Here is a 14,451-nt window from a genome sequence, read left to right as displayed (position 1 = left end):
AGTGTTAAGCAGAACTCATACAGTTCTTTTTAGCACATTGGCTTTTGCATTCCACTGGTGACTAGACATGTGTATCAAACAGAGGCTGAAAAGAGGAGATTCAGCAATGGCACTGTAAGAAATACATTTTTTTTTTTTTTTTGGACAGTACACCATGAAAACCTTTAAATCATGCAATTGCCCTCACACTTCATGATGTAGCATATTCCGTTGCTTCAACTAGACTGTAGTTTGCAGTGATGTAGCCTATGTATAACTAGGCTTCCTCCCTGGCCCTGGGTTTAACAACAATCACTCCTAAAACGGTCTAGAGTTTTAAATTACTTTATTGCTCAGTACTCAGTACAAATATAATAGCACAGTAAATGTATTATACATGCAGATGTCTTAAAACAGACAAATGAACTGCAGTGGATTCCGATTGGTTGACGTCACGTTGGCGAGTGTTCACATCACGGGAGAGAATGATTGTTTTTGCATTGCAACTTTGAGTCCTTCCTCATTGGATGTGCTTCACTCCCTCTTCCTCCACTGACAAACAGCTGTACAGGTGTGTGATGCAGGTAGCCATTGTAGAAGTCAGCCGCGGTCAGGCTTTTCTTCAGGAGAACAGTCTTAAATCCCACCCAGCCGTCCTGTAAGGAGGGGACATACATGTTGATGTCAATATTGCACATTTTTCAATTTAATTGATCTACTTTTTACTTTCTATTCTATTTTATATACAGCGTTTTATTTTGTACCCTTGCTAATACTATTTATCTAATGTAAATATTGTTTATCTTTATCTTATTCTACTCTATATTTTGTGTATCGTTCCTATTGCATCGTTGGTCGGAGATAAACGCCATTTCCATTCTTATGCATGTCTTGCATATGTATCAAAATTGACAATAAAAAAGGTTTGACTTGATATAAAGGAAAAGGCAATGTTATGCTATTGTCACCACATACTAAACACTACAGGGTTACAATCAACCTTTATTTGAAACAGGCTCTTTATGAGGGACAGGCATTTATTCTACATTTTCCTCTTTTATCAGAGATATATTTTTTTAGTAAGAATTCCATTTTGTATTTCCATTTACTGTTGATGCTGTTTGCTGTCCATCCGTACAATCTCTAAACATCCTCCGTGTTGACCTGCTGTAACTCTTTTCATTCAAGAAACAACTGCACTAAGTTCTACTTTGATTTGTTTCTATCATTTGGTAATTTTATTTTAGATTTTATTTGACATGGACATGACCATATCATTGGACGAACCAGATGCATTGTTTTCAGTGTATTAGCGTAAATGCTAGTTTTCAACACCTAAGAAGCTGCTGTCAATACAACAGAGCACTGACTCAGAGAGAATGTAAGTCACGCCAAAGACAGCGGTGAACTAGAATGTTAAAGAATGAGGAGACATGATTTGGGTTAAAAGATGTGATTTTGTTGTTGGACTGATTTAATTAATGTTGTGGAAATATACATCATGGTTATTCTTTAGAAGTTTTGTTGGTGTATTCAAAGCCTTTCTTAGGAAATGATAGGGAGAGAGGTGGAAATGACATTCAGTTGCAAATGTGGAACACATTCCTCTACAGTGTTTTCACAATTATTGGACATAACTTTATTATAATCGATGATAAAGATACAAGATGAGTGCCGGCAAGACTTATCTGCTCACTCTAATTAAAAAATAATAATAATATAGGCCTATATATGGTTCAATAATTCACAACCCTTTAAAAGGGACCAGGACCTTTCTCTGTTGATAAGGAAGAGGAGTTTATTGTAATGCAATGATCCTCTCTGAAGTTGCCTCCTGAAGCTCTGAAGAGGGTTGGAAAAAGTCCAGGTTTGATCCTTGTCAAAATCCCCTAGGTTTATCTGGCTCCACAAAACTTATGTGAGCAGACTGAGGTCCAACATAAAATATACACTACAAGTCAACCCTTGAGTCTAAAAAGCCCATCATCAATGTTCCCATAAAGAACTTCAGATTCACTCATTTGGACCGTCTCTTGTATGAGAAGTCTCATGGCCCAGGACTAGAGGCGTTCTCACCATGGTGGACCCTGGCATGAGAGGTTTGGACGACCCTGCTTTAATATGACATGAAGACTATGGCGGCCAAGTTTGTCTCAAAGGTTTAGGGGAGAATGGGGTTGTATGTCACAGATTGGTTGTCACATTTGTTATATCTCAACACCAGAAGGCGCTATCTGTGAAATGTTGGCATGGAAATATCCAGAATTGCGATCACAGGTCAATTACATAGTCCTCCTTGGAGTTAGACAACTGAATTTAAGGTGAGAGGACTGTTTGTGTTTTTCATGTCAAATTGAAAATATCTAGCTCCTCAGTATTTTTCTTCAAGGCTTTTACGCAATGGGTTTATAACAAAACACTTGTGACCCTTAAAAAGTGTGAAGGGAAAGCTATAGTTAATATTGTTGCTAGCTAGCTAACTAGCTGTTGGATGGTTGTAAGCCTTGATAATAGTGAGAAATTCCAGTTGGGGTTGGTCGTCACATTTTTTGGGGGGTTGGTTGTCACATGTTATCCAAAGGCTGCAGCCAGGAAAGGAACCCAATAACGAAAGAAAATATAAAGCTGTATCCTCACTGACACCCCAGAGAAGGAAAGAATAGAGCAGGAAAAGGCAGCTAGCATGCAAAAGAAAAAAAGGGCTACAAAATCAAAACGACCCAGTGCATCCCAAACTAGACCAGCTGCCAAGGCTACTGCACCCCAGTGCACTCCACCCCAGCTGGGGAAGAAACAACAGAAGAGAAAGAGACGGGAGGAGCAGTCTTCATCAGATGAAGAGGATAGTTTGTGTTTGGTTTGTATGGAAACGTTCTCCAACAGCCGTTCAGGGGAGGTAAGGGAGAAGTGTTGTATGTGCAACCAGAGGGCACACAATCTCTGCTTTGTGGGAGTGAGCAGACCCTACATTTGTCATCACTGTAACCCAGATAGTGATGTGTGTATCCTAGTTCAGTAGGCTATTATTGTTAGACCTATTTTTTTTGTTCTTTATGTTGTTACATAGGCTGGTCTTAATATGGCTTTCCTGTTCGTTTATTCCTTGCACATTTTGTGTTAAGATGCATTAAGTTATGTAGGCCTATTTGTCAACTTGACAATGAAATTACACTTTCAAATTTAGTTTTGCTTTCTTGCCTTCTTTTTTGTTTGATAAGATAACATTGTGACAAACAACGCCATAGTGTGCGAAAACCGACCCCTTGATGGGGTTGGTTGTCACAAATGTGTCAGGGTGTCTTTGATGATACATTTCTTCTTTATTACAATACGTTGGAAACCGAGAGGGATACACATTTCAAGCCAACACCTTAAGCTTCAATTTAATGTAGGAATGACGTTTTGGTGATGAGCAATTCCATTCAATGCCTACCAACCCCGTTCTCCCCTACCTGTCACCCAGCTGTCACATGATTTGAGTAATATTTTCCAAGTTTGCACACACACTACAGGTTATCAAATCTAAAATCTGCTGTCTATAACATTCAACTTGGAATGAATGAATAAAGCCCCATAGTCTACATATAGATGGATGTTTTGACGTGGGTGGAGTTTACAGGTTTAGGTGATTGGGAGTTGGACACACCTTACAGCAGACAGCCAGAGTGTTGGTCTCCTTCTGAAAGCTGACGGAGCCAGGGACTGGAGACCTTGTGGGATCTGCAAACAGCATGGGAGGATATGACACAGATCAGGGTCTCAGCAGCACTTAGGGTGCTGATACCCTGATCAATAGTAAAGAAAGAAGAAGCAAGACCTGAAACAATAGTAATTCAAGGAAATATTTCTCATAACATTAGACATGTTTTGGCATTTTTGGAAACATGCTTTTAACCCTAACGAAAATCTAGTTTTTCAAAACTTTTCCAGAACATTCAGCTATTTCCAAACCAAATCCAGGTCTGGAAAAAGTTTCCACAAATTGTATAACTTTTCTAGGAATTTGATGACCCTGGGAAGCCTGTACACACACACACACACACACACACACACACACACACACACACACACACACACACACACACACACACACACACACACACACACACACACACACACACACACACACACACACACACACACACACACACACACACACACACACACACACACACACACACACACACACACACACACACACACACACACACACACACACACACACACACACACACTATTTAGACTGTCACTCAAGAGGGTGCAGCCTCTGGTCCTGAAAATATTCCCGTTCTAAAGTGAACTTTTACTGATGAGCCCAATGTTTGTGAACACATAGTATCACATATGAATGAATGGCTCACAAAGCTCACATGGTTTGTTGTGACAGTGATCATTTTGCAACAAAACTTGCAAAATGTCAAAGTTCTTGATTGCATTTCATATAGATTTTTATTCTTAATTTATTCCTTTTGTTTTATGGGGCATTTTTATGTTTGTGCGTTACATGTATTTAGTATATTCAATTGAATTGAATTGAATTGAGACATATTCAGGGATTTGAATAAACTTACCTGATAACGAAATGTGACATTTCCCTACACAGTGGAGCAGCTTGATTGTCCTACCCATCCACATGGTTCTCAGAGGTATCTGGTGTGTTAGAGAGAGAAGGCCCAGTCAATACAATGAGAGTTAACCCCATTAGTGTACACCATGGCTCTCACCTAACAATAACTTTAGATCAGTAACATCACCCTGGATCCAATGGCCCGATACAGACGGTCTATCTGCTCACAGGTCTGCTCCTCCCACACCAGCCAGCTCATGGACAAATCAATCTTTGGGGCTGTATGGGGGGGAGGGGAGGGGCATTCATGTAGAAGTTGGAAGAATTCCTTTTGTTTTATCTTAAGAATGATTCAGTCTAAATACTAGGTGCATCTCAAACAATTAGAATATCATGGAAAAGTTTGTAATCGTAATTTAATTCAAAAAGTGAAACCTCTTTATATATAGTATATTCAAGATTAATTAGATCATTTCATATTCATGACTCACTTTGTGTAATGAATCTAGAATATATGAAGGTGTCACTCTTTGAAGTAAATGACGTCATTTGTTGAGATGCACCTGTACAGTATGTAGCTCAGAACTACGTACCAAATGTTGCCCCTGCGTTCCTTTGCTCCACACTGTGTTCCATTCTCTCAGACAGTGTCGTTAAAGTGTCCATCAGCTGAAATCCAGAACACAAATATATCAACTATGGCTGTGTTCGGAAGGCCATACTAACGTCCTACTCATACTCATTTTAACGTCAATTTGAGTATGTGACGGTTGTGTATGCGAGTTTGGGTAGGCGAGAAATGCCCGGATGAGTACTACGGTAACTTCCGGGAAGATTTTGGGTATGGATCGATTGGATACTTTTCCTACTCAACCGCCCCACAATGCATTGCGTCTTTCCAAACGACAAGGAAGGTTTTTTTTTAATTCTTTACTTACAATTCTGAAGTTCCTGCACAACACAGGACTGTATGTCAAAATCTAGTTCTATACCTTAACCTGTGGAGGGCGGTAATACACTAAACAGCGTCTGCCGGAATCTTATAAGAAGAAGAAGAAATTCTTTCAGTGTGAATGTTTCGACGCACCTCGCATACACAATCGATCTTTAAGTAGACAGTATGTAGTATATAGATGTTGAGTATGCAGGAGGGAGGATGTTAGTATGGCTTTCCGAACACAGCCTATGCCACCCTCCTGTTTAGTACAAGGTTAAGGAAGCAGTGCCCTCTCCTCACCAGCTGTGCTCCCTTGGTGGCCAGCTGTGCTCCCAGCTCGTCAGCGGTGCACTGCTCGGGGACCTGGTGCAGCTGTTGGTTCAGTATGGGACCCACGTCAAACCTGGGAGGCAAGGACATGTTCTCAATGCTTTGTGTTTGTAGTGAGGGGACCTATAGGGCTGGGCCATTTAACCCTCAAATCAACATCACAATTGAACATTTGACCTCCATTGTTTATTTGCCCTCATAGATAACTGACAAGGTTTTTACTGTAAATATGCTCAACTATTAAAGCTGGGATATTTGATCTAATGAAATAGTACATACAGTATCTCACAAAAGTGAGTACACCCCTCACATTTCTTCAAATATTTCATTATATCTTTTCATGGGACAACGCTGAAGAAATGACACTTTGATACAATGTAAAGTAGTCAGTGTACAGCTTGAATAACAGTGTAAATCTACTGTCCCCTCAAAATAACTGAACACACAGCCATTAATGTCTAAAGTGCTAGCAACACAAGTGAGTACACCTCATAGTGAACATGTCCAAATTGGGCCCAAAGTGTCAATATTTTGTGTGACCACTATCATTTTTCAGCACTGCTTTAACCCTCTTGAGTTCACCAGAGCTTCACAGGTTGCCACTGGAATCCTCTTCCACTCATTCATGACGACATCACAGAGCTGATGGATATTAGAGACCTTGCGCTCTTCCACCTTCCGTTTGAGGATGCCACACAGATGCTCAATAGGGTTTAGGTCTGGAGACATGCTTGGCCAATCCATAACCTTTACCCTCAGCTTCTTTAGCAAGGCAGTGGTCATCTTGGAGGTGTGCTTGGAGTCGTTATCATGTTTGAATACTGCCCTGCGGCCCAGTTCCCGAAGGGAGGGGATCATGCTCTGCTTCAATATATCACAGTACAAATTGGCATTCAGTGAACTGTAGATCCCCAGTGCTGGCAGCAATCATTTAGCCCCAGACCATGACACTCCAACCACCATGCTTGACTGTAGGCAAGACACACTTGTCTTTGTACTCCTCACCTGGTTGCCGCCCCACACTCTTAACACCATCTGAACCAAATAAGTTTATCTTGGTCTCATCAGACCACAGAGATGGTTCCAGTGATCCATGTCCGTAGTCTGCTTGTCTTCAGCAAACTGTTTGTGGGGTTTCTTGTGCATCATCTTTAGAATAGGCTTCCTTCTCGGACGACAGCCATGCAGACCAGTATGATAGTCCAGGCAAAATAGCGTTTTTCATAGAATAAATTGTAAAAGAATTTTTTTCAGCTCAGATAATTTCTATGAGGTGTCCAGAACAACATACTAAAAGTCCTAAGAAATCCTAGTTGGGGAAATATGTTTAATTCTCATCAATCCGAGATGTGTGCCAATAAGGCGAGACACCAATAAATCCCAATGGGGCTATTTTTTTCCTTTAGTCCTATCAAAATGAAACTTTACACAATGAAAGTATCCATGAAAATTTAAATGTTTTGTATTACAAGTTTCTTTGAAAATTTATTTTAATGTGCAAATGAGCTATACACTAATCGTACACGCCCAAAATCAACCCAAATAGGCTTAATTTTTTCCTTTACTCCTACCACAATAAAACTTTACATAGTAAAAGTATACTTGAAAAGTAAAACATTTTGTATTACAAGTTTCTTTTTAAATGAATTTGAATATGCACATGAGCTCCACACTTATTGAATATCCAATCATACTGCCAATGGGTGATGGCGATGCTGCTTTTAGACCCCCCCCCCCCCCCCCCAGCTAGTGTAATTTTTTACTTTTTTCAGTGCCATTCCCTTTCCAATGCCAAATAGACGAGACGTAGAATCACAGCCTGAAATGGCATGGAGAAAGAGGAGATTGTCACACACCTTGGGACCAATTAACTCGCCTTTTGGAATTTTATTTATTTTGACTATCGTTAATTAATTTTGATCAATACCAGTATTTTTTATATGAAATAACAGATTTTTGTTTATCAATTCCACATTTTTCTTTACCGGAAATCAATTGTTAAAACTGATCAAAAATAAATTATTTGACAACTTTTGTATGTGCAAAAGTTTGTGAACCCTAAGCTGCATTGCTTAAATGGAGCAGGTAAACACAATCAGGTGGGCCAAATTGAGTGATGAAATGGACCAATGTAATGAGAGATCTTTAGGGAAGTAATTGGGCGGCACCAGATAAAACAGAGATAAAACCAGGTCAGTTTAGGCTCACCAAAGTGAACCCATACAGGTCAGACATGCCAAAAGGGAAAGACAATCTCAGAGGATCTCAGGAAGAGAGATGTGATGTTGCACATTTGTCTGGGGACAGCTATACATTAATTTATTTGGTTCTTGTGCCATAAACAGCTTGTGTGCATTCAGATCAGTATGATGCAACAAGAGTACTAACAAGTCTGTGTCATCACCTACTGAAACTGTGTCTTTTGTTCTGGCAGAGGCAATGGCAGTTTGGACAATGAGCACATCTGCATCGTGCTTTGCATGGTTTGTGATACACCATTTTTTGTCTTACAAGTTTCTTTGAAAATGAATTTTAATATGCAAATGAGCTATGCACTAATCAAATATAGGCTACCCAAAATATATCTGCATAGGCTTCATTTTTACCTTTACTCCTACCACATTAAAACTTTACACAATGAAAGTCTACATGAAAAGTAAAACATTTGTATTATAAGTTAACTTATAATGGTCAAGGCTTTCCAGAAGGGGTTGGTCGAACGTCAGAACAGGGGTCACATCATACTGCAGAGCTTGAGTTGCCACAAACCTCAATGTTGAGTATATGCAGGATTCATCACTGGGATCAAGATCAATCATTGGAAGGAATGTTACTGAAGCTCTCCCAGGGTGTTCATCTAGAAGATGCAGGATCTGCATCATACCAGACCATGATGGCCTTTGAGAGTGAAGGAGTAGGGATGTCTTCCACAAAACATCCAGCTGTGATGTTTTGTTATCTGCTGGCAACAGAGCCAGTGGCTGATACACAATAGGTTCACGTATAGGAGGAATCATAAAGTACTGAATGTGTATGCAACCAACCGCAGCAATATCTGCAGCAGTCACTTGGATCTTTAAAGGAAAAAATTAAGCCTATGCGGATATATTTTGGGTAGCCTATATTTGATTAGAGTATAGCTCATTTTCATATTAAAATTCATTTTCAAAGAAACTTGTAAGATAAAAATGGTGTATAACAAACCATGCAAAGCACGATGCAGATGTGCTCATTGTCCAAACTGCCATTGCCTCTGCCAGAACAAAAGACACAGTCTCAGTAGGTGATGACACAGACTTGCTAGTACTCTTGTTGCATCATGCTGATCTGAATGCACACAAGCTGTTTCTGGCACCAGAACCAAAGAAAGCAACAAAAACAAGACGGATATGGTGCATAAAGTAGACAAAGGAGTTACTTGGTCCCAAGGTGTGTGACAATCTCCTCTTTCTCCATGCCATTTCAGGCTGTGATTCTACATCTCGTCTATTTGGCATAGGAAAGGGAATGGCACTAGCCTGGAACTCCAGACCTGCCACTAGGCGCTGGCAAATTAAATGTGCTGCGCCTGTTGGTCTGGGCACTCTCCATTGAAGCTCATTAAATATGTCAAGAAATCCTGAGCTGCGTTTTAATTGGTTCTATCTGATATGGGCGGGCCAGAGCCCTATGTATGGTGCTCTGGGGCCTCGACCCTTTACAATTTGGAAGACGGCACTCAAATCTTTCATTAGCAAGTAAGAGGAATGTTCTGTTTTGCCGACCGACCACGGCAAAAGTTCAATTTAACAGTTAACCCCGCTGTTCGCTAAACGAACAGGGCTTAATACGTCACATTGTTCATTGCTCTGATTGGATGTAGTGCTATCAAATTGCGTGCAGTGGTATTTGAAGAGACAAATCTAATTCATGAGAGGCACCTGTTATACCCCTGGCAGGTAAGCCAGGCAGTTTTTCAGGATAGAGGCCAATCTAAAAGCAGCATTGCCATCACCCATTGGCAATAAGTGTGGAGCTCATGTGCATATTCAAATTCATTTAAAAAGAAACTTGTAATACAAAATGTTTTACTTTTCAAGTATACTTTTACTATGTAAAGTTTTATTGTGGTAGGAGTAAAGGAAAAAATTAAGCCTATTTGGGTTTATTTTGGGCGTGTACGATTAGTGTATAGCTCATTTGCATATTAAAATAAATTTTCAAAGAAACTTGTAATACAAAACATTTAAATTTTCATGGATACTTTCATTGTGTAAAGTTTCATTTTGATAGGACTAAAGGAAAAAAATAGCCCCATTGGGATTTATTGGTGTCTCGCCTTATTGGCACACATCTCGGATTGATGAGAATTAAACATATTTCCCCAACTAGGATTTCTTAGGACTTTTAGTATGTTGTTCTGGACACCTCATAGAAATTATCTGAGCTGAAAAAAATTCTTTTACAATTTATTCTATTTTTGGCCCCAAAATGCCTTACTTTGCCTGGTCTATGATGCAGAGTGCAGCGTATGGTCTGAGCACTGACAGGTTGACCCCCCCCACCCCTTCAAGCCCTTCAGCAATGCTGGGAGTACTCATATGTCTATTTTCCAAAGCCAACCTCTGGATATGACGCTGAGCACGTGCATTCAACCTTCGTAAACTGGGCTGCAGGGCAGTATTTCAACATGATAACAACCCCAAACACACCTCCAAGACGACCACTGCCTTGCTACAGAAGCCGAGGGTAAAGGTTATGGACTGGCCAAGCATGTCTCCAGACCTAAACCCTATTGAGCATCTGTGGGTCATCCTCAAACAGAAGGCGGAGGAGTGCAAGGTCTCTAATATCCACCAGCTCTGTGATGTCGTCAAGAATGAGTTCCAGTGGCAACCTGTGAAGCTCTGGTGAACTCCATGCCCAAGAGGGTTAAGGCAGTGCTGGAAAATAATGGTGGCCACACAAAATATTAACACTTTGGGCCCAATTTGGACATTTTCACTTAGGGGTGTACTCACTTTTGTTGCAAGCACTTTGGACATTAATGGCTGTGTGTTCAGTTATTTTGAGGGGACAGTACATTTACGCTGTTATTCAAGCTGTACACTGACTACTTTACATTGTATCAAAGTGTCATTTCTTCAGTGTTGTCCCATGAAAAGATATAATGAAATATTTGAAGAAATTTGAGGGGTGTACTCACTTTTGTGAGATACTGTATTTTATCGTTGTGATTTGAAAAAAAAGGGGAAATGCAAAGATGAACTATTTATGGATATTTATAGATGTTTCCAACTAAAATCAAAGCTTGGCTTGAAGTGAAAATCAAGTTATCTAAAACAGTTGAATATAAATAACTTCAACACTTCATAACAAGTCAAATAAATGGTTTTAGATATTGCCATTTGACGAGTAGAAAAATAACTTGAATCTATTGTAAACATATATTTTAAATATTTCCGTGTGTAAGTAAACAAATAACTTGAATCTTTAGTAAACAAATGTTTTAAATATACATTTCTTATTAAAAAAAATGGAAATAAATCACTGCTGATTAAGAGTAAAAAAAAAGCGGGGTTTGGACAGGGCTCAAATCGAAATAACCGACACGTGCAAGTTTAAGTGGATTACGGGGTCTGAATGTCGTGTGTGGAGTTGTCCCTTTGTGTACCTGTCAGGGCGGATCTGCATGATGCTGACTCCTGTCAGCTTGTCCCCATGCAGGATGGTGTGGAAGACGGGGGCAGGGCCGCGCCACCTGGGCAGCAGGCTGGGGTGAACATTCAGGATCCCACTGAGAGACACACAATACACACACTTAAAACACAGCTTCTAATGGCATTATTTGTGTGTGGATTAGACTCAGTTATGTGTGAATATAGGTGGTAGCCAGGGCTCCATGCTAACACCATCCAGTTGCTCTGGGGATAATGCGTATACATTAAAATAAAACGTGACTTTTATTGAACCAAGAGTTGTGCATCTTTGTTTGAAGCTTTATGTAGGAATTAAGGTTAAAAGGTTAAATCAGCTATTCTAATCCAAAAATATGTTTGGGTCAAAATCAGTGAATATCTCCTCACCGTCCACTATCTGTCCATACTGTGTGCAGCGCTGAAAAAAAGTAAGGTGTTAATACACAGCCTACGCTCTGTAAACTGGTTTGGAAACAAAGGGGGTTGGAAAAACACAGTCCACACTTCTCCAACCAGTGTTATCATGTTACTGTTTACCTTTGTTTTCTCTTCCAAAAGAGTTGCCAGTTACTGATGTAGCCACACATAGAATCAATGGTTAGAAATACTTGTTGAGTGTTTTGTTGGAGGCATGCAACAAAGGCTATCACTTGAAAATTGCTTAAAATAAGACATAACCAACCATAAAAGAGTGGATTGACATTGATAGTTTATAATACTGTATATTTACGATAGAAAGAATCATGTTTAAGAACTCAAAATAAACGGCAAAGAGGAAATAATCAATGGCCAGAGCTTGAAAAAACTGAGCTATTCTTAGAATAAATTGCAGCAGCTTTGACAATTCAAGTACAGTGGCTGGTAGGCTATGGGATTTCTATTAGCCATAATCAGGTTAAAGGTCCACATCAATGCACTGCGGTCTTCAAGCAGCGAGTTATCTAGCATAATCTCAGATCCATAAGTGTGATAAAATATGATAAAAACCATCAAAACAGACATTGGGAAGGATTTGTACTTGTTCCGCCATTGTGGCGCATACACATTCACCCATCTGTCGATCTGCACATGGACCGGCAGTGAGACAGGTGCCGGTTTGTAGCGTTCTCTCTTCTGATTGGTTATCAGTAGTGGGATCCCCGAAAAGTTTATTTGCCGATTACATGCAGAGCAAGTGACTTAGAGATCGGCTTTATGAAACGCGAACACTATATAAGTGATCACTGTATGAATAAAGCGATTTAACACTTATATTAACATAAATAAATCGCTTACTTCACCTTTAAAGTTCACAGTGTCACTGAGGATGCTGTCCCAGACATAGAAGACTTACTATGGGAACTTGTTGATGAGTGTGTCTGGCAGCAAACAGCCAAAGGACACCACCACTCCGACGTCAAAGCGTCCGTCCACAGTGTGAGGAGGCCAGCTGTGGAGAGGGAGCTGGTTCTGCTGAGCAAACCTCTTGACTGGTACATCCCCGGAGAGAGTCACTACTTCAAGAGACTCCACTATGCCTTCACTGGAGCGCCTACACACACACACACAACACAGGGCTTTACATAGCTATGTCATGCACTCACTCACTTCTTTTATTCATTTAAAAAGGTGCACGATATAACTTCTGTTGTGTCCTTTACTTTAAGAGATTAAAAACCATTGAAACATTTAGACAGCGATGTAGAATGGCTGCAATGAAAATGCAAGATGAGGATGCCCAACACATTGTTTACTATGTTGCACTCTATATTTCTACATGTTATGTCATTTTAGAATCAAATACTATAAAGAAACCAAGAAGCGCCCATTATGGTCAAGTATGTATTTGGTTCTAAAATGTCATACTGTTGCGTAAAAATAACATAACGTGGTAAAGTCCAAACAATAACACAAGAGTGTCTAGTGATGTTGTTAAGTCTATCTTTTGACCTGCTCCCCTTGACTACCGTGTTTGAGCTAAGCTAACCTGGATGAGAGACTTTTGCCCATTTCTAAATAAAAAAATACACACAGTTACAGGAACCCTGGTTTCTGTCAGCTTTTCTTGAGCCGGAGAGTGAGGCAAAAAGCTAAAAATTTAAAATGTTGAACTATTCCTAGAATAAAAACTAATTTTCCCACAAATAAATAAAACATACATATAAACGTAGCCTCTGTAGCCTATTTACATTGATATGGGTGATGATTGTGCTCTGGTGCTCTGTCCTAAGATCTTCACCTGTCAACCTGTGTCTTAATGGTGGGGTAAGCAATGCTCGAGAATGTTTGTTGATAAAATCACTTTTAGTCAAATCAGTGAATATCTTCTAAAAACCTGCTTCCTGTAGGCCAATGTAATGTGAGAAAAACAAAGGGGGCCCACAGTAGTGTGTAAACATGCCCGTTTACAGAGCCTCGGCTGTGTGTATTAACACCACATTCTTTTTTTCAGGGCACTCACAGTACGGACAAGAAGCATATCGTCAACATTCTCCAGAAGCTTGCCCCGACTTTAAACAGACATGTAACATGACAGTAAGCAGCTGTGTGACTGCATAGCTCCTACCTGCTGGATGTGAGCAGTTTGAGAGACTCCACGGCGAAGTGATCTGATCCAAAGAAGAGCAGTCTCCATGGGGGTCGTGATGAGGCCGTGAGATGCCTCCGCACACAGCCCGCCCCTGCTCTCCCCCTCCAGCCTGTGGTCAGCTGCTGGACGGCCCTCACAGCTCGGCCGCCCGGCCACATACTCACAGCGGAGCAAACACAGTCCAAAGAGTCTAGCGTTCAGGAGAGGGGATTTGTCCTAAATGTGTCGGCGTAGGGCGCCGCCATGTTTTCCATGACACTTCCGCGTCCGTTTTCTTCTTCGCGGTTAGTTTATGTTGGTGATAGAAAAACAGGTGCCACCTAGTGGACACGGAGGGATTATGCTCAGGTTACTCACGTGACGGTAGACCCTTTTTTATAGACATAATAAA

At 40.4% G+C, this 14,451-nt stretch overlaps 1 protein-coding gene across 1 annotated transcript; it reads right to left on the bottom strand.

The window, feature by feature from the left end:
* Nucleotides 1-320: 320 nt before the first annotated feature.
* On the bottom strand, nt 321-14,268 carry mtfmt (mitochondrial methionyl-tRNA formyltransferase). Its single transcript, XM_080053727.1, has 9 exons — nt 14,037-14,268; nt 12,825-13,022; nt 11,467-11,589; nt 5,784-5,886; nt 5,140-5,215; nt 4,734-4,825; nt 4,551-4,629; nt 3,626-3,699; nt 321-635 (listed from the first exon to the last, which is right to left on the bottom strand). The coding sequence occupies exons 1-9, from the start codon at nt 14,216-14,218 to the stop codon at nt 453-455; spliced, it is 1,110 nt and encodes a 369-aa protein (XP_079909853.1). The 5' UTR covers nt 14,219-14,268; the 3' UTR covers nt 321-452.
* Between the last annotated feature and the right edge of the window lie 183 nt (nt 14,269-14,451).

This window comes from Ammodytes marinus, assembly GCF_949987685.1.
Source record: "Ammodytes marinus genome assembly, chromosome: 1".
Lineage (NCBI taxonomy): Eukaryota > Metazoa > Chordata > Actinopteri > Uranoscopiformes > Ammodytidae > Ammodytes > Ammodytes marinus.
The sequence above is the reverse complement of the archived record's forward strand: the minus strand, read 5'-3'. Positions and strand labels throughout refer to the sequence as shown.